The sequence below is a fragment of the Crocodylus siamensis genome, chromosome 5, assembly GCF_052110815.1.
Source record: "Crocodylus siamensis isolate JL-2025a chromosome 5, ASM5211081v1, whole genome shotgun sequence".
Taxonomy (NCBI): domain Eukaryota; kingdom Metazoa; phylum Chordata; order Crocodylia; family Crocodylidae; genus Crocodylus; species Crocodylus siamensis.
Genome location: NC_143399.1, coordinates 24,917,307 through 24,937,425, shown reverse-complemented (window position 1 = coordinate 24,937,425; position 20,119 = coordinate 24,917,307). Strand labels below are relative to the sequence as shown.

The 20,119-nt window shown below is 40.8% G+C and overlaps 1 protein-coding gene across 1 annotated transcript; it reads left to right on the top strand.

Moving 5' to 3' along the window:
- The first annotated feature begins 4,227 nt into the window (after positions 1–4,227).
- LOC149863617 (uncharacterized) lies at positions 4,228–6,651 on the top strand. Its single transcript, XM_090048506.1, is given in 1 exon segment — positions 4,228–6,651. A coding segment is annotated over 1 exon segment (2,424 nt).
- Positions 6,652–20,119: the final 13,468 nt, after the last annotated feature.

Here is a 20,119-nt window from a genome sequence, read left to right as displayed (position 1 = left end):
TAATAAGGAAAATGTGCACAAATACTGTAAGTTGTGTGTATATATATATATATATAGAGAGAGAGAGAGAGAGAGTTTCTCCTTTTCATCAAGGTTTTAGTTCTTTTCTTTGTATCACCTTAGCAGACTTATTTTTTTCTATTGCTCTGAAGGACCCTCAGGTACATATACTATTTTTATGTACAATAAAATAACTAATTAAATATCCCATGTGTGATTTCACATTAATTTTAATGTATTTTTGATTTGCCCTGTTCAAAAATTAAACCCATTCACTATTGAAGGCATAAGGATGAACACAGTCTCTTCTAACAGCTCTGTGGAGGTCTTTAATGGTACTATATATATTTGAATTAAAAAGGAAAAATACATTAATGAGTCCTCAGGAAATCTGCAGGGGAAACTGCATATCCCATTGCTTTTCTGACATGATGGACTTGCTCAACGCCTTTGGCAGAACTCTGTCCTAGAAATAATGAAATCCAGATGAACTGGTTGCAACCTTCACAACTAGAACCACATACTCATGCACATATTATGTGTGTGGCAAAGAAATGTATATGTAAAATCTGTTAGAAACCCAGTAAATATGACTGTCTTTACCTCTCCTTCAGTAAAGCAGGAATCCAGGCATTGTTAAATCTGAGATTTAACTATATACATAAGCCAATTTGGCTTTTATTTTTGCAAATAAGGACCGGGAAACATTTTAAATGACTTAAAATCTTCAACCTCCACTTTGGGCATGTTTACATGTGCTTTTATGCATGCCTAAAATCAAAGTGCATTTGCCTAATGCACATTAAAGTGATTTAAGTGCACGTCTACATGTGCACACACTAAGGCACACTAATGCAGTGTGCAGACCAATTTGGGACTAAAGTTAGTCCCAAGTCAGTTGACATACACAATGTTAATGTGCTGTAGCAAGTTCACACATGTGTTAAGACGCTTTTATCTATTTACCTTCTTTTTTATCAAATTTAGGCATGGGTAGCCTAAAATAGCCATTTTAAAGGTACATTAAGGGTGCACACACGTAGATCCATGCCCTTAATACACCTTAAAAACAGCTAGTGTGCCTTAAATCAGCACATGTGCCCTTTGTATTTCTGGAACTGTGTCTACTTTCTAGTTGAAGGTATGATACAGGCATGTCTCCATTAACTTCTATCTCATTTGGGTAGGTATCTGTTGGAGCAAAATTTTAAGTATAGGTGCTGCCAATTCATGAACTCAGTTTGATTGAGAGTGGAAAATTCTATGCAGGGCCTGAGTTAACCCTTCTATGACCTCAGGAGCTGTCAATCAGCCCTGACCCACTTTCAGCTCTGAGCAGACTCAGTTGCTATGCAGATCTTAGTGCAGAGCATGCCCAGTGTACGACTGGAATGAGGTAATACCTCTAGAAATTTCTCTTAGCCAAGCAGCCTGATTGGCTATAGGGCTGCTATAAAAGGTCTGAGGGCCCCTCCCTCTGGGGGGAGAAGATCGCGTCACTGCAGACAGAGGCTGGTGTTTCCAGGGACTGTCTGGCAGTCAGGCTCTTGGGCCTACTGGTCTCCTTCCCCAGATTGGCACTCTGTGCTGGTTAGAGCGATTGCAGTTTTGATCTCCTGGTTCCTGATTCAATTTGACTGATTGCTGACTACGATTTTGGACCATCCCACTACGATTTCACCTCAACATTCTGGCATCCTGACCTCGGCATTACTCTACGACTACTCGATCGTCCACCAATATTGGACTGGCGTCACGTCTCGTTTTCATCATTCACCGTGTTACAGTTAGTTTGTTGTTTGTGTTATCCACTCAATGAGCTGTTGACCAGCCCTGGGACTAGGTCTTTGACTGAACCTCGTGGGCCAACAGACCCCTTTGTTGTTGTTGTTGTTGTTGTTGTAAACTGGAACTGAAGACATCATTCTCCTACGCACCTAAGCATAAGTCAAATAAATTTCCAACTTGTTTAAGAAACCGCTACGCTTCCCGTGCCTCAGTACTCCATAGCCAATAGAACACGGCCTGTTACCGTGTCTAATTGCCACCCCGGCCCACCGTGACTCTGGGGTTTGGTTCCCCACCCCGGGACATGGCGTCACGAACAGGATACACGGGAGGCGAACTGGAGACTGAGTGGATAAAAAACTTCCCATGGAGCAGTGGGAATCACCAGGCGACTGAACTGAGCGATGTGTGGGATCATCTAAACTACCACCAAGCTGTAAATCCAGCGGGGGAGACTATGAGCGGGTATCTGTCCCTCCGGGGAGATGACGGGGAAGGCAAAGCTATCCGGCTCACCCCAGGAGCTCTGGGCTGTGTTTTAAAAGATCCTAGGGCTGTGTATCGCCCGAAGGGAGACACTGGATCTTTGGCCGTATTAAAGAAAAAAGCTCCGGCTGTGGCTAAATCCCATCCAGACCGGGAATTTGCAAAGTGCATACAGTATATCAAAAAAGGGGGTGAGGATACTCCTCCCGATGAATTTAATTGTCCGAGCCTTACGTGTGGGTCAAGGGGGCACGAGCTCCTGGTTAAATTGCGAGAGAATTTGGAGAAGAATGGGAGAAAAATAAAGTGGACAGGAGAAAAGTGGAAGAAAGGCTGCATAATAAACATTTTATTCAGAGCGTACGTAGCCTTATTAAGGGAGCTTACAGACACCAGAGCACAGCTCACGTCCACAACAAAAGCCGCCAGCAAAATTATAGCTGAGAGGCCATTACAACATGGCGCCGGCCATGCGGCGAGAGCACCAGAAAGCATGCTGATGCCACAGCGTCCAGCTCCGCCCATACCCAGCCCATCTCACGCCAAGGCACCGCCTACGATCCCGCCCACCTGGGATCCGCCCCCCGCCACAGCGCCACCCACTGAAATTACGTCGCCACCCCCATACATCAGCCAGCGCCCCCTGGAGGATGCAAGGGAAAAGTGCAATCACATTCGCAGCTCGGAAAGAAACATTGTAGCTCAAGACTTGGAACCAGATGTGATAAGTGAAACAAGTAACCAAATGGGCAATGATAAAGACAGAAGTATAGAAACCACTAGTGGAACCATGGAAAAGAATAAGGAGCCTGAAATGACTTTCGCATATCCAATAGCTGTACAGAAGTATACTATGGGACCTAATGGACAGCAGCAAACGACCACAACCACCAGGTCTAGAACAAGATCGGAAATGAATGAACTCAAAAAGGAAACTAGTATTAAAAATGAGGAGACTCCTATAGCCTGGCTAGGAAGGCTAGTGGCTGAAGCTGGGAGTGAGTTAGTAGACAGGGAAGAAGCCTTGCAACTGGTTAGGAATGCAGCCTGGAGTCGAGCGAAGGTGGTGGATCCAATCCCTGTGTTAGCGAATCATTATTGGCCCATTCCTTTGCCAGCACTTGCAGTGGAGGCGTTACAACGAAAAGTTCATGCATGGCATGAAGGAATAGTAAATAAAACCAGTGCCACTGCATTGATACATGCGGTTATTGGAGCATCCTATGCTCTTTGGAATCCTGTCTTTAGGCCATTAAACCTTACTCTAGATCAAGTGCAAGGAGCTTGGCCACATCGCTACACCACTACGCCAGGGGATGTTCCATGCTTAGCAGAAGCCATAGAAGCAACATCAGAAATTTATGGAGGAAATTTGACCATCACCATCAGGTTATTATTGAGTCCCTCCATAAATGGGCCTGTGATGCATACCCTAGGGTTATTAGATCAATTGCAGGCAGCGATGCAACCCAGACCCCAAAAGAGTGCATACCCTACTACAAAGGAGGAAGACGAGATAGAACAAGTATACTCTATTGGGAGTCCCAACAGCCATTACCTCCGACCAGTTGAAAATAAAACTTACCATCAGACTTATCAGAGGGAAGTAAATAGAAGTCCCCCACAAACAAGAATGAATCATCAACCACAAAAGTCACCGCCAAAAAATCCCAGGAATTCCTCAAGCTATCCATTCTTTCAATGCACGCCACTGGAAAGAGCCATATTCGCTTTCTTGATGGAGAAGTCAGGTCTGTCAAAGGAACAATTACGATTACTTGGAGGGGAAGGACAACAGACTTTAGCCAGGACATTGGGTTTCCAGGAAAAAGGAAAGCCAAAAAACGAGTAAGCGCTGTCGGCGGGAGTCCAACGACCGGCAGCTACGCCAACTCGGTGAAACAAGACGGCTAACGGACAACGGACCCAGATGATGAAATGACCCTTGAAACGATGATACGAAATCCGGAAAATCACAACAGGTTGAAGGTAGAACAAGGAGTAAAGATAGATCATCAGAAGGAAGAAGCGTCAGAAGACGATGGCGTTAACGGTATGGAGAACGAGAGATCACGGATTTTAAGAGAAGAAGGTGATGTAGCGATAAATCACTCGGAAAATTTCAGTGATGACCCATGGCCGTATTCAGTGGTAAAGATTCGAGATCCGGAGGAACCAACTAAATTAGTCCCCACGAAGTTTTTGTTAGACACAGGGGCACAGGTGAATGTAATAAGAGCAACGATTCCACACATTAGGACGAGTCGGGTAATGCGAGTGCAAGGGTTGAACACGGCCACCCTAACGAATAGGGTAAAGATCTTAGTAGAAGGATACCAGAAGAGTCTAGGTGCAGTATTGGGAAGCATGAATATCTTGGGAGTCCCCGGAATAAAGATGTTGAACTTAAAGGGAAAAGTGATGGAGGCATTACCCATAAACATTATCGCAACTCACGAAAGACATAGACCCAAGTTGAAGATCCTTTCTTCCTGGAGGTATAACCCTATTCCCACAAAGGACAAGCTTAGGGAGCCGTTGGAAAAGGTCTTGAAACACTTGGAAGATCAAGGGTCTATTACCGCTATCTCAGCGAGCACAAGATTATCCCCAGGTTGGGGCATAGCAAAACCAGGAAAGCCATCTGAAGTCAGGTTAGTCGTGGACTACAGGGAGGTGAATAAACTTTGTACTGAACTGGCGCAACCCACTTCGTGCAACTTGATTCAAAGTTTGAGAGAGATGGCCGAATACCAGGCAGAGAAATGGCTGGGAACTACTTTGGATCTGAAGGACATGTTTTTTTCAATTCCCATCCAGGATGACGACGGAGTGCTGAATATGTGTGTGGGAGGTCGAATGTTCCGATGGAATGTATGCCCCCAGGGATATCGGAACGCCCCAGCGTTGGCCACTGCTGCAATGAACTGTAGCCTTGAAAAGTTCCGCCACGATAACCCGGACAGTAAACAGGTGGAGATGTGGAGCTACATTGATGATGTGGCCATAATGGGCAGAAAAGAAGGAGTAGTCAGGAAGGTCACTCAAGATCTGGTAGAGCATCTCTCAAAAGATGGATGGTTGATAAATTTAAGAAAGTCGAAATTAGATCCAACCCCTGAAATTGAATTCTTAGGAACGCTATTCAAAGAGGGAAGGCGGTATGGAGTGTCTCATGGGGGAAAAGACGCTACTAGTTTGTTAAAGAATAAAATCCCCAAAACAAAGGCTGAATTCCAGTCCATATTAGGTAAATTAAATTGGCTGAGACACTACGTCTTACCTGAACATTTGCCAGTATTGTCAAGAATCCAGCAACAGATCAGGGACAAATCAAGAAGAAGAGTACCGTGGACGGGAAGAGACACAAAAGCTTTGGAGAAACTATTAAATACCGTTGAAGAGACTTCTCTAAGCGCTATAAATTTCTCAACTCCTATGATAGTAACCGTAGGATTCTCAGATGAGCACCTATTCTCCACCGTAAAGGACTCTAATGGGAATCTAATATATACTGCACATAAGACGATTCATTCCGCCCAACATTGATACGGAACTATTGGCAAAATGCTGCTGGCCGCTCAATTAGTGGAACCATTATCAGTAGGACATGGGAAATTTCAAGCAGTAGGAGCCACTCTACTCCCACGGTTACTCCACAATCGACCGGACCCATGTTTCCAAGGGGATTTATCCACTTGGAGTACTCTAGTGCTAAGCCATTTATACCACTGGCACCATTGGAAACATGCAGATATAACACCTTTAGAACTGACGAAACCCGAGGAAAAAGTCATTTTATACGGGACTATGGAACCTGCGTGGATGGCTTCAGACGGTACCACCCGAGAGGGAGGAAGATATGGGTATCATTGTAACCCCTGCCGAATACATCAGGTCTACCAGGGATGCGAGTCAGCCCAGCGAAATGAACTTTTAGGATTTAAAGAACTACTGCTACACTGTTTTACATGTCACAATGGGACCCTTCCAGTTCCAGTTCTTGCTGTAGATTCCCAATACATCTATAACATTGTTACCGGCCGAGCCTCGGCATCCGAGAATCTTGATGTATGGGAAGGGATCTATGGTCTACTGAGTGAAATCGAAGTACTGCCCCTGATAAAACACACCCGGTCGCATACCACTGACACTGATCCGGTGCACGAAGTCATAGATAAAATACTGCAGGAACCAAGCTGCCCCGAACAAGTAGCAGTCAATGAGTCTATATGTGTAGATCCCTATTTAACATGGCTACATGAACATTGGAATCACCCAGGATCTCGAGCATGTCACAAGCGATGGAATCGGATAGTAAAAGGAAATGCAAGATATGGCCATTCACAGGATTGGAGAAGAATAGTGCTAGCATGAGAAACCTGCGCCAAAGAGAAGTGCCATCCTACGGGAAACACAAAGGGCGTATTTGATAAGAAAAAGTTTGCTCCAGGAAAAACATGGCAAGTCGATCTGTTAGGACCATTGCCTGAAACCGCTAGTCCAAACAAAGGATTAATAGTAGTGGACCTAGGAACACGGCAAATTACCCATTAAGAAAGACCCATGCTGCAGCCGTGATATCAGCATTAATAGCTATATTTTCTGTCTGGAAGGTACCGTATGTCATTCAATCGGATAGAGGGCCGCCATTTACTTCTACAGCAGTAGAAAAATTTGCCATATTATATAATGTACACTGGCATCACCATATACCCTACCATCCGCAGTCAAATGGTGTAGTAGAGAGAGCTGTAGGGTTATACAAAGAAGCATTACGAACCCGAGGGAACGGAACATATAAAGGCTGGGTAAAGCAAAATCATGAAGTACTTATAAACCTAAACGCTGATAAAGAGCTTTGGAGCACAAGAGATATTATACCAACAGATCCTTGGAAACCGAAATTCCAACCTTCGGAACTCGTGTGGGTCACTCTTCCAGACCCACGAAACAAACACCCAAAAGTCCTGACAGGGGTAATAATTACGCCAGAGATGTACCCAAACACTTACTTAGTTGAACTTGAAGAAAGTGGTCAAAACATTATAACCCACCACAATTGGTTGACCCAAAGGGCGACAAAACAACCGATAAATAAGATAGGCCCTTAAAGTAATGTAAGTTAAGACAATATGAGAAAATCTGTTCTGTCCGATTACGTTTTATATTTCAGAACAAGAGTGACCGAACCTACGGAACGTGAAGTTCTTCAATCAACCCATCAACCTAACGAAATCGTCGAATCAGGACCATCAAGACATGATGAGGTCAATTAGACTGTTTTATTATATATTTTGTATATATGTTACCATTATTCACATAACCTTGACCGAGGAAGTCGAAAATGAAGGAGATTACGAGCTCTAAGATAACGTTCCTGGTTCTTGCATTGACAGCAAGGGGGCATGTTGGAGCAAAATTTTAAGTATAGGTGCTGCCAATGCATGAACTCAGTTTGATTGAGAGTGGAAAATTCCATGCAGGGCCTGAGTTACCCCTTCTATGACCTCAGGAGCTGTCAATCAGCCCTGACCCACTTTCAGCTCTGAGCAGACTCAGTTGCTATGCAGATCTTAGTGCAGAGCATGCCCAGTGTACGACTGGAATGAGGTAATACCTCTAGAAATTTCTCTTAGCCAAGCAGCCTGATTGGCTATAGGGCTGCTATGAAAGGTCTGAGGGCCCCTCCCTCTGGGGGGAGAAGATCGCGTCACTGCAGACAGAGGCTGGTGTTTCCAGGGACTGTCTGGCAGTCAGGCTCTTGGGCCTACTGGTCTCCTTCCCCAGATTGGCACTCTGTGCTGGTTAGAGCGATTGCAGTTTTGATCTCCTGGTTCCTGATTCAATTTGACTGATTGCTGACTACGATTTTGGACCATCCCACTACGATTTCACCTCAACATTCTGGCATCCTAACCTCGGCATTACTCTACGACTACTCGATCGTCCACCAATATTGGACTGGCGTCACGTCTCGTTTTCATCATTCACCGTGTTACAGTTAGTTTGTTGTTTGTGTTATCCACTCAATGAGCTGTTGACCAGCCCTGGGACTAGGTCTTTGACTGAACCTCGTGGGCCAACAGACCCCTTTGTTGTTGTTGTTGTTGTTGTTGTAAACTGGAACTGAAGACATCATTCTCCTACGCACCTAAGCGTAAGTCAAATAAATTTCCAACTTGTTTAAGAAACCGCTACGCTTCCCGTGCCTCAGTACTCCATAGCCAATAGAACCCGGCCTGTTTCCGTGTCTAATTGCCACCCCGGCCCACTGTGACTCTGGGGTTTGGTTCCCCACCCCGGGACAGTATCAATATAAGTAAAGATCCAGGGGCATATCTTTAAGCATGGGCTTGAAGCTGGCTATACACCCAGGATCTCACCTGGGCTTATATGGTCCGCCCTGAAGGGTGTGTAGCTACTGGCAAGCGTACCTGTGCTACACTCAAATGTTCATGTGTGCTGTCTTCCATATTCAGTCCCTCCCTGTCCAAAGTACAAACAATACAACAGTTTCTTTGTGAAAAATCATGGCAAAATTTACATAAGTTCAATGAGCAAACAGACTCAATATCATGTGATATAAGTGACCAATTACCTATTACAAACCCATGAATAATGAATGTATTCCATTTAAGAGTGGTACTAAAGCTGGAAGACACTCCTGAAACAATCTCATTAAACAACTACAAACAGAGAACAAATTTGTGAAAAACTGCAACCTCCGAAAATAAATCAGAAAAGGCTAAATAAGCCAAATAAAATAATTTCTCACATATTTTTTTCTTGCTCAGTAGAGAAGTGTCACTTTCAGTGAGGCCTTGCAAGAGCTTATTGTGAGTAAAGAAGGCAAATGGACAGTGACAGCCATGTAATCCAGTGTCTGATTGCTTTTCCACATGTCATTGGTGAAATGCATAACTCTCCCCTCAGTCTCTATGAGGGTCTACACTAGTCAGTCTTGTAAGTCAGATTAATATATTCAACAGCAGAGAAATGATGCCTTGAAGGAATATTGTGCTGTGACTGTACTCAGAAAGAATGTTTTGACACCATTCTTTTCTACCATTAAAATATATATTTATAAGGCTTGGAGAAAAGTTAGAGATGGTTAATATTTTTTACAATTTTTGAATAAGGAAAAGTCACAAAGCGCATAAGATAATTGAAAACAACAGTATTTTTTGTGAAAGTGTTGCAAAAAATATTTGCAATAATTATATTTTGAAAACTCAAAAGTTTGAAAATCTCTACCAGAGCTGTATCAACATAGGGTTAACAGAGCTGCCACCTCATGTATTTTTAAAGGGAAAGAAATACTGAAACTCTCAGTTGCTTGTGAAACATTGTTTTTCATATGTTAGCTGTATGTGTTAAGGCACTTGTAGGAAAATTTTGTAAAATATTAAGTCCTTTTAGGGAAGCAGTCCAGGGCTAGATACACACATTCAAAAAGCAATAAGTTGCGTGGTTTTCTGTAAGTGGCGTAGTTTAGAACAGAACATACATTTGCCGTTTGGTGGGGGAAGGGAATCTTACACTGGGTTCTGCCATTTTTAAGCCAGTCTATGTGGGCCGAACTTCTGTTCGGTTATGGGTATAGATTGGTTTTGTGTAACAACTTCTGTGTATAGACCAGTTTCTGACTGCTTATACTGGTAAAAGGATAATGTCTGTAACTGATCTGGGTATCCATTTTAGAGAAGAGACCTGATCAAAGATGGCCAGAACCTCCATGGATTTTAATAATCCTTGCTATATTTTTTATCACTCTTAACAGTAACTGGATAGATGGTTTTTAAGAGATGTATTGGAGTTCATATGTTTGAGTCTTCAAGGTGCTATACTAGTTCTCTGCATATGTAATTTAATTGAATTCAGGGTAGTTACCTCAGCTTAAAAAATGGAGTAAATCAGCAAAAAGCAAGGCTCAGCATTGTAAGAGCTGAATGCCTCTAGATCTGTTTGTACTTTTGTGAAATCTGCATAAGGCACATGAAGGATCAATCTTATTAACTGTAATAACACAGCACCTTTTACAGAACTCCTTCATTTGACGAAGAGCTTCTCTTCTCCCTCCTTCAACAACTCTGAGTTCGTTAGTCGTCTCTGTTTAGTTTCTCTCTTTAATGTGCACAGAAGATGTGGCTTTAGAGTAAATAATGAATAATTAAAATAATATGTTCAGAAAATCCATACAAAATTCATTGGAAAATGAAGAGGTAAGTATAATCATGTTTTAAAATAGTGGAAAAGTCTCATATTCTCCATTTATTACTTTTCCTTCTTTGCCTTATTTCCAAATAAGTACTCTACTGCTGTCCTGTGACATAAACATCAGATTCAGTTGAGGTAGGCATGTTAATAATGGCTCAACCTTACTGTGATCCACCTGTGCACCTTATTAACTTTTTTCCCAGGCATATTTCCATTCCATGGATTTTACATTATTATGTCTTTCACTTTAGCTCAATTACTCTGGCTGTTTCCAAACCTGTTCAGCATCTCTGCTCATATTCAAAGGGGGTTGTCTTTTTCTGTAAAAGATTTCTGGTCCTACACATAACCCAAATGGCAGTCTAAAGAAAGTGTGCCTTGTAAAAAGTGGTGTTTGCGGTGAACAAATGCGTGTTCTGGTGTTTGCGGTGAACACATGCGTGTTCTGGTGTTTTTTTCAGGTCCCCTGCCCAACTCCATTGATGCAACAGGTGCAGATACGTGTTTGGCTTTAGTAGGCTCTCCAAAATTTTTTTCCATTGTAGGTAGTGGAAAACATTCCCTTTACACATATTTATTGAATTATTTTGGATCAGTACATAAGTGAGTGGTCAGCCACCTTGTAATCCTAGTCTCTCTATAGGTTCCTTTACTTGTTTTATCATTCCCAGAGAAATGAGTCTGTACAAATCATTTTGTCTGCCATAGAGTGAGAGGAACTTACAAGGGGGTTTGAACATGGAGTTAGGTGAGCTCTTTTACCTCTAGCCTGCACACTGTAGACAACTTTTGTTTCCCTTGAAAGACATTCTTTGACTCTTCCTTAATTGTTATGGTCCTCCCCTTCAATGCCTATATCTACTAGATGAATTCAAGGCCTTGCCATGTTTCCAATGGGTACAATTTTTCCCTAGTACTACTACAAATGTTACTTGACCTGTTCAGTATTTTCCTATATATTTATTTCCCATATTCCCCTGATGGAGGGGGAATTCCCCAGTGTAAGCTCTGAGTTGCACCAGTTTGCAATTCATTGCCCCTTGATTTAATTCAATGTTGGTATCTTCAGTTTTGGCACCAGATTGACTTACATGCCAATTAAAAATGAATACATTTCCCATTTTCTTTTATGCTAATAAATGTTATATCTTCTTTCTATTTGCTATAGCAATGTTGTCCATCACACCAAAGAAGAAACTTCTCTGAGCCTCAAAGGCCCTTGCAAACTATTGTCAAGTGATGCAGTCCATTCCTATTCTGGACCCTTTTTTACAAATGCCAGCTAGTATTTGCAGCGATACTAGTTGCAAAAGGAACAATGTTAGTTCCTCCCTTCTTCCCCTCCCCCCCCTTTTTTTCCTTTTCTTTCCTGGAGTCTTATTTTGAGCGCTGCATGCCTTTCTGCACTGGGCCTCTCACTGCTGTAATATGGCTCCTCTAGCGTATCAGCAAAGGCAGAACATTGTCCAAAAGCTTCAGTTTGGTTTGAGTGACCCCTTTGGCTTGGCAAATTACAACTGCTTTGTTAAGGGTTAGTTCTGAGTCTTTCAGCAGTTGCTCTGGGGAATTTTTTTTTTAATTTTTTTGGTCTATATCTCTATTGTAATCTAGTCTTTTATCAGTAACTTAGTAAATGCCCCAAAATTGTAAGATTGTCTCAAAGATCACTCAGGAATTCTTGTTTTCTCTTTCTTTATTAAGTCTCTATTTAAAAGCATCCATCTCATACATTTCATTTTCACACTGAGTGCTGTACTCTTCTCATTTTTGTATTACAGTTTCACAGTTAACCTCTACCCTTCCTGAGTTAACTGAAAGCTATTAAAAACATTAATTGCTTCAGAACCAGCTATTGTTAGACTGTCAGAAGTTTGCTTGCTTTTTTTCTGCTGTTACCCAGTACTCGCAGATACAAAATAAGGTGCTGTTCAAAACTTCCTCAATCACTGTTCATTTTTCCAAGGACTTTGAACTCATTGCTCTATTTTCTTACTTAGATATTTTCTTAGTTTGGTTTATTCCTGGTGTTGTGTGTTGATCAATAATCACTGAAAGCCAAGAAAACTAACAGAGGTCAGCTTCATTCAGTGCCCGTATTCTTTCTGATCAGCATAGGGTAACATGAACACTTGTGGAGTCACAACAGATTCCAGCAGGTTCTTGCACAAGCCTCTTAAAGACATAGTTCCCTACATACTGTATTTAATAGTCATCTTTTTGCATGGACACGACTCTGCCATTTTGAATCTCACCTTCTTCTTCTTGTCCTCTTCCTGACAACTGTTCCTGAAAGCTCTGGTGCACTGAGGGCAACAGCAGTAGAAAAGGCTAGGTAGAAGCCCTTGCTATGTAAGATTAAGAAAACCCTACTATTTCTCGCTGTTGGTTTAAGTTTTAGCACAGAACTCCTTTGTATAGAGCCCAGGGTCTCTGGTTAAACTCATAGTCAGAGTACTTTGAAACAACATTCTCAGCATTGGAGTTAATCATTTTAAGTGTAAAACAAAAAAAAATGGATAGATCATTTCATCTCAAATCGCTCATAAAACACAAAACCTACTATTGTAGTTTCCTCTTCGGTAATACATGTATCATATTTAAGTTACTAGTCCAAGGAAATTTAACACACGGACCTGTATTTATTATCTTTTAGAAAACTTTTCCTGATAGTGTAATGCAACTAACAGTAACACAGCTTGTGATTACATTTCAAGATCCTTCAGTTATTGCAATGTTGCCCACTTCCACTATAAACCACATTTTTAGGCTTTTTAACTGTGTTGTAACATAGTATCATAGCTGAGAGTTGTTTTTGTTGCAGAATGCCTCAGCCTGGGAATCACATTTTACTTAACCACATTTGATAAAAATGTATTTTAAGTGCACAAAAGAGTAAGTTTTGACATTAGGCATTTCAAACGTAGGTTTCTTTTTGAAAACATGAGCCCAGTTTTCAAATACGAGATCCTTAAAACAGCATCCAGATCTCATATTTGGGTATTTTATTAATCTGTCCGCTGGCTTGACCATATAAATGCAAGCTTTAAAATGTCCAATTTGTAAAAATTGTAGTCTGTCAGTTCATAACACAATGGTAGAAACATAGGATACCACCATGATCAGATGTAACCCTGCAAGCACTCATCACATAACTAACTTTATACACAAGCAGTTCCACTGAGCTCAGTGGGATTATTCATTTATAAGTGTTTGTTCAGTAGTGGTCCAAGCCACTGCAATATATTAAAGTGCATTAGACTACAGCTCAAGAACACAGCAGTAATTTTTTCCCCATTAAAAGAATACTAATTTCACTGATCTATACACTTTTTTTTGGCCAGACAACTGACAATTAATAGTATATATGGAATTCTGTGAAGACTTTGGAATTATATCATTTTTTACATATAAATCAAAGTTGAAGAATTCCAGGATTTTTTAAAATAAATTAAGTGCTTGATTGTAGTAAAATGCAAGACCTGGCTGCAAGAGATGTTGAGATGTAGGATTATGAGCACAGAACGATCGTATTATTACCAATGTTGGCTGCACACCTGCAACTCACATAAACATATGCATAACCTTAAGCACATGAGTAGCCTATTGTTTTCAATAGACTGACTTACAAATTGACATTACACAGGTTGCTTTGCCTGCTGGTTCCTGCAGGCTAGTTTTGCTCCCTGAGGAGCTCCTCAGCCAGTCCTCCCAAATGAAAGCATAGTCTTTGAACTGCAAACAAACAAATACATCTACAGACAAAATCCCCTCAGCCCTTCCCCTGGCTAATACAAGGGAGTTCTGTGGCTTTGGCCCCAGCATCATCTGGCTCCTCCGGGATGTGTATATGTAAGATGCTTACTGCAGTTGCTTAATTGTCTCTGCACTAGTGTCACTGTCTACATGAGTGGTGTTATTAGCCCAAGATAAACTAATTCATTCTGCCCTACAATGGTACTGCCCAACACAAGTACCAGGGCAGATTTATTTACTCCACCACAGTGCACATGTAGACAGTGACCAGGGCTGACTGGGCCATGGGGTGTTACAGTGCAGGGCTGCCTGCCACCTAACCCCTCACTGTAGCATCCTCGTGCCCCAGCCAGCCCGTCAGTGGCATGCTGAGCTGGGCAGCAGCAGCCCCACGCTGGGCTGCTCTGCCCCAGCTCAGCATGCTGCGGTCCCAGGTTCATGGGTAAATGCTGTGCCCAGGAGCAATAAATTCTGGTATGACGTGGGCCAGAGTTTATCACATAAAATTAATTTCATGTGTAGACACACCCCCCTGGGTAGCAACTCACAACTTGAAAAGCTTGAAAACTACTCCACCTAATTATACCTTCTCTGGTCTTCTCTTGGCTATTTAAGCTTCTAGTGGGATATTTTCATTATGTAAATGCCCAGTGCTGGGTTTCCTCAACAGGACTGACTGCTCTTTCTTAAAGGGCCAGAATGCCCTGTTACAACGCCCTTAAATGCTTTGCTGGATCAAAGCCTATGGACCAAAGTCTAACACCTGATGCACACGAACAGTCTTTCTGAAGTAAACAGCAATTGTATGTATTAATGTAAAGGCAAAAATATACTAGTGTTGCCAATTGCATTTGTATTTAAATTTAACTGTGATAATGCTAGATTATTGTATACTTTCTTGTACTTTAGCAACATGAAGCCCGTATACTAGATATTCATACTGTGTACAGAGGGAGTTAATATTTTTCTATACCAATTTTGGATCTGATCTGTATATTTTATTCCTTTGATAGTAAAAGGCCTTGATCCAAAGCTGATTTAAGCCTACAGAAATCTTTCTACTTAACTCAGGCTTTGGATCAGGCCAAAAAACTTATGACTACGTTGGACTGAGAAATATGATGATACCCTGTAAAGATTCAGTGTCTACCAGTTATGTGCCACTATGTCTAAGACTCGGTGGATTTATCCCGTCATGCCTCTCTTAGTTTTATTTTCAATATTGTTTAAAACATTGAATAAAGATTTTATTATGAAAAGAAAGCACCTAATTCTGAAATCATACTTCCTTATATTATAATCTTTGTCTACACCATTATGTTTTCATAGGAAAACTATAAAAAACATCATTGTATAGTAAAAGACAATCAGTACAAACTCACTCTCTGTCATATCCAAAATATATACCTATATTCCAGTTCTTCTGATTTATATATACTTTTAGCACTAGAGGCCCTTGAATGAGCTGCAAGTATAGTAATGAAATCATTTTCACTCCTCTAAAACCACCAGCTCTTCATCAAGGATTTCTCACAGCATGCAGCTTACCTCCTTTCATATAACACTAAACTTTTTCATTGTACGTAATATGGAATACAGCACACTAACTCAATATGAATTCAGTTCAAGTTCCTGTTACAAGAGAAACAGTGTGGAGGGGAGTATGTTTGCAAAATAACTTCTTTTCAGCATGAAAATAATCTAACAGCATCCATGACATTTCAGTCATTACTGCCAAATGAAGACACCTTTAAATCTATAAGATTCAACCTTTTCCCATAGATCAAGAACCATGGAAGTTAATTGTTGATGTAAAATAAGCAGACGCTCCCAACGGCTTTTCTCTTTTACCTCATTAAGCCCTGAGTAGACTGTGGAGTCATTAAGCAGAACTGTGGGAAACACATTTTTTGTGTTGTCTGGTATGGTGATCCTCAGGTGCAGGTAATTGCTGGCATGTTTCGATGAACTCTAGCATTGCAGCTGTGCTGACAGAGTGAACAGCCAGGAAGGCAAAAAGGAAAATGGTAGAGTCATGTCTTTTTCTCAGAGGCTCCCACTCAGGAAAATTTCCTTTTTCCGGATAACACTTAAGCATTCACCTCATTTCTAATGGGACTCAATGAGAAATAGAGAAGGAAGTGAGCATATGCTTCAGTGTTTCCCTGAATAGGAGCAAGTCATAGGTTAAACCTTTTCTTGCTGCACAGTTCTGCCTATGTGGAAGATGATAGTATTTTTTATGTTCTCCCCTAGCGAGCTCTGTCAGTACATTTAATTGGTCATCTGTAGTACCTCTCTTGTTCCACCACAGGCTTCTCTCCATGTGTAGTATGCTAATGATGGCATTTATAGTGGGTTGCTTTGTTAATGCATGGTACGAATCTCCAACTTCATTTGCAACATTCATCAGCCAGATGACAACTGCCATAATGCACCATTCTGCACCACAGTGGGGAGACTATGGTTCATTATGGGAGATGTAGCCTGCCTAGAAAATCTGACCATCAAAGATAATGTGGTGCTTAGGGCATCCAATGTACCATTCTCATGAGGCACTGCCACAGCTCAGTGCACAGATGAAGGCCGAATTAAACTGAAACAAGACATTTGTATCCAATTCAACCAACTGCAGTATTTTGACTCTGGCTCACCTCTTCCCCTCCCCAAAAATATCCTTTTTTCCATTTATGGCAAAATTAACATTTTGGAAAATATTGATTTTGTGAAAATGGTATTCTCCCAAATAGTTTTACTGCATGCATAACATTAAGCTTCTGATTCCAGTTAAAAATCTAATGCTTCCTCCTCCTCTTCCCTTTGAGTAGAAAAGCAGGCAGCTGAGCTCTTAAATATGTATATGACTAATTATAATATATAACAGGTATAAAACTTTTTTTTCACTATGTCAAAGTTAGGAAGCTGGAAGTGTACAACTACATCAGATTCATTTTAGTGGGGTTCATAGCAAGCATAGGCTGCGTTGTTGGCCCCAGCTCCCTGTCTTTAATCCCCAAGATTCTGTCAACAATGGTGTAAAGGAACCTAAATACTGAGACAGAGCAGTAGAATACAAGGGCAGGTAGCTGGAAGGTCAGTAATATCAAACACCTTCACAGCTAGTAGGAATTGTTTTGCTTTTCCCAATTCCTTCTTGGAGCACAACTGTAGACACAAGTCTGGGAAAGTGGGTCAGTAATGCATAAAAGCTAGAATAGACCAATGGGGATTGAAAAAAAAAAATGGGTGTGATTCATGTACACCAAAATCGGAAGGTGATTCGTAAGTCAGACAAGTTTGGGGTCCCTTTCCCACTTTGCAATGTTTTGCGTGAAGAAGATTGTAAGGAATATTTTTTATAAAGAAACAGCAGTTTATTCTTAATGTGTACTGCATTGAAAGAGGTGATTGGAAATGGTGTGGAAAGACAAATGAGAAGCCATAACAAAATCCTATTTTTATGTTATGAATCAGGACCTCCAAATTCTTGAAAGCAGTCAGTTGAACTCTTGTCAGAGATTTGTAGTAGAGTGACATTGAAAAAGGGTTATTTACTACAACATGCATGCTTCCCTTTGCTGCAGCATTTGTGATACTTATAACGCTCAGAAAGGAAAAAAACAACAGTTACTATTATAAATATAGCAAATGGAGGTGATTAGATTCAAGTTTTTAATATTTTCTATTAAGTAACTCATCTAGAATGTTTTATCACTCAAATCTCTTAGTAACACACATTCAGAATATATTGTTGTGCTAGGGCTACATTAGATCACTGTACCATAACTATGAGCTGTCTTTCATGTTGGCAAGACAGAAAATGGAAAGGATTAAACAAGTATTTCTTCAAGTATCCTGCAATATTTTCTGTAAAAATTGGCAAAATTACCCATGCCTATAATGATGGAGTGCTATACTTATTTGATCAAAATAATTATAGGAAAACATGACATTTAAAGTTGAAATTGTTTCAAGCACCACTTTCAAAAAGTATTATATTAAAGATAAATCAATACTCTTTTTTGCTATCTTCAAGCAAGATCTTCAAAACCTGAGATAATTGAGTATTTGAAGAACAACAAATCATGGATTGATTTGGGGAATTTAGAGATGGCATTGAAGAGAGGATGTTCACATCACAAACTGCCATGTATTGGTACTATAGCTGCCTATTTCTATATACCTCAGCAATTTTAGGGATGAACTACTAGACACAGAAATGTATAGTTAGTGGCCTCAAAAAATTCAAAAAATTTTTTTCCATGTATTGCTCTTGATATACAACTACAAGGAAAATAATCTGGTTGATGTGTTATACATGTGTGTGGCCACTTTTCCTATAGCATTCACGGTTAGGGGTGGAAAACAACACCAAACAGAACTGTATTACAGTGAAGAGGTTATTTCTTTTTCTTTTTCTTTTTCTTGGTGGTCTATTGTGCAGCATTTTTGCAAAAATGTCAAATCCTATAAGCAACTAACTAAAATATTGGCATCTTGACTTCTTTGTCAGTTTTACAACCATTTTCTTTTCTACAATACATTTTCTACCATTATCAAATTTGGGGAATATTTAATCGGACAGTTTTTAAGTGCATGACATTTGAAAATAGACTGTCCTTTTTATGAAAGTCTATGCCAAAAATGGTACCTATGGAGAATAAAAAGATACGCTACTGTGTACTCAGAAAACAGGCAGGTTTGGGGGTTAAGCCACCATGGAAAATACAATGGAAAACTTTATGTACTAGATACATAACTTCCCTCTTAAAACTAGTTCTTGCAGATACCTCAGCCTCTGATATGGTATCTGCCAAGTCTTCCCAGAACCCTCTTCCCGGCTTTCAGAGTCACTATGTTTTCTCTAGCAATGTAATTAGGTTGGGGTGAAGAGGACATCCACCCCAGATGTCCACTATGATGGGGTGCCAGGATGCCCCCCAACCCAGCCACCCCAGTGGGAGTCTTTACTATGGCAGAGGAAACTGCTTGGCATGGGAACCAAACAATGTATCCAGGAAGCAGGTGTGGGGGCAGTAAGTAGAGTAAGCAGAAAAGTGCTCCCCCATGCCTTCCCCACCCTATGCCACCAGGTCTCTCACACAATTTTGGCATAACTGTATATATGGTATGGCCTCTAACATTTGCTTTTTAACAAGTCATGCACGATAGAGGTAGGTGTCCATCTGCTGACTTTGAAATTCTGCTGTAGAAACACCTTCTGAACACCTCTCCTATCACACAGTCATCATACTGAAGCTAGTGATCTATTGCTGCCCTACATCTGAGAGTTGCATATCCACAAGCAATTCCCCAATATCCAGGAAAGCCAGATGAATGCAAGCAAGGTGGGGGCTAGAAGATTTAACTGTGTCTACCTTAAAATAAACCATGTGCTAAGTGCATCTTCTGCAATTTGTGTCGACTAACAAGAGACAAAAGTCACAGGAAACAAATCGACCAAATACAAGCAAAAATCTTGATCAAATTCAAGCTTAGAGAGGAAAGAAAAAGGGGCCAGTCAGGTCACTGTTTTTTGGAGGCGAGCCATATAATAACAATCACATAATAAAAATCACGTCATTCAATACAACTGTGAATATGAAGAAGTTTTTGCATAAAAATACTAGACATGACCTGAATTATGTAATGGTAATTTCAATAGACAGCATGCTGGTGCCAAGTGAGTCATGGATATCTCAGAAACATACCTACATTAGTAACTTACATCTCAGCCTTCCTCTGGGAGGAGTTAGTTGCAGACAGGGGGATCAACTCTAAAATACAGTATGTGTGGTTTTCATTGTTGGTGTTCTGATGTGTTAAGTTGCCTATATTGTGCACACCATGTAAAATTCCATCAGGTCTTAAC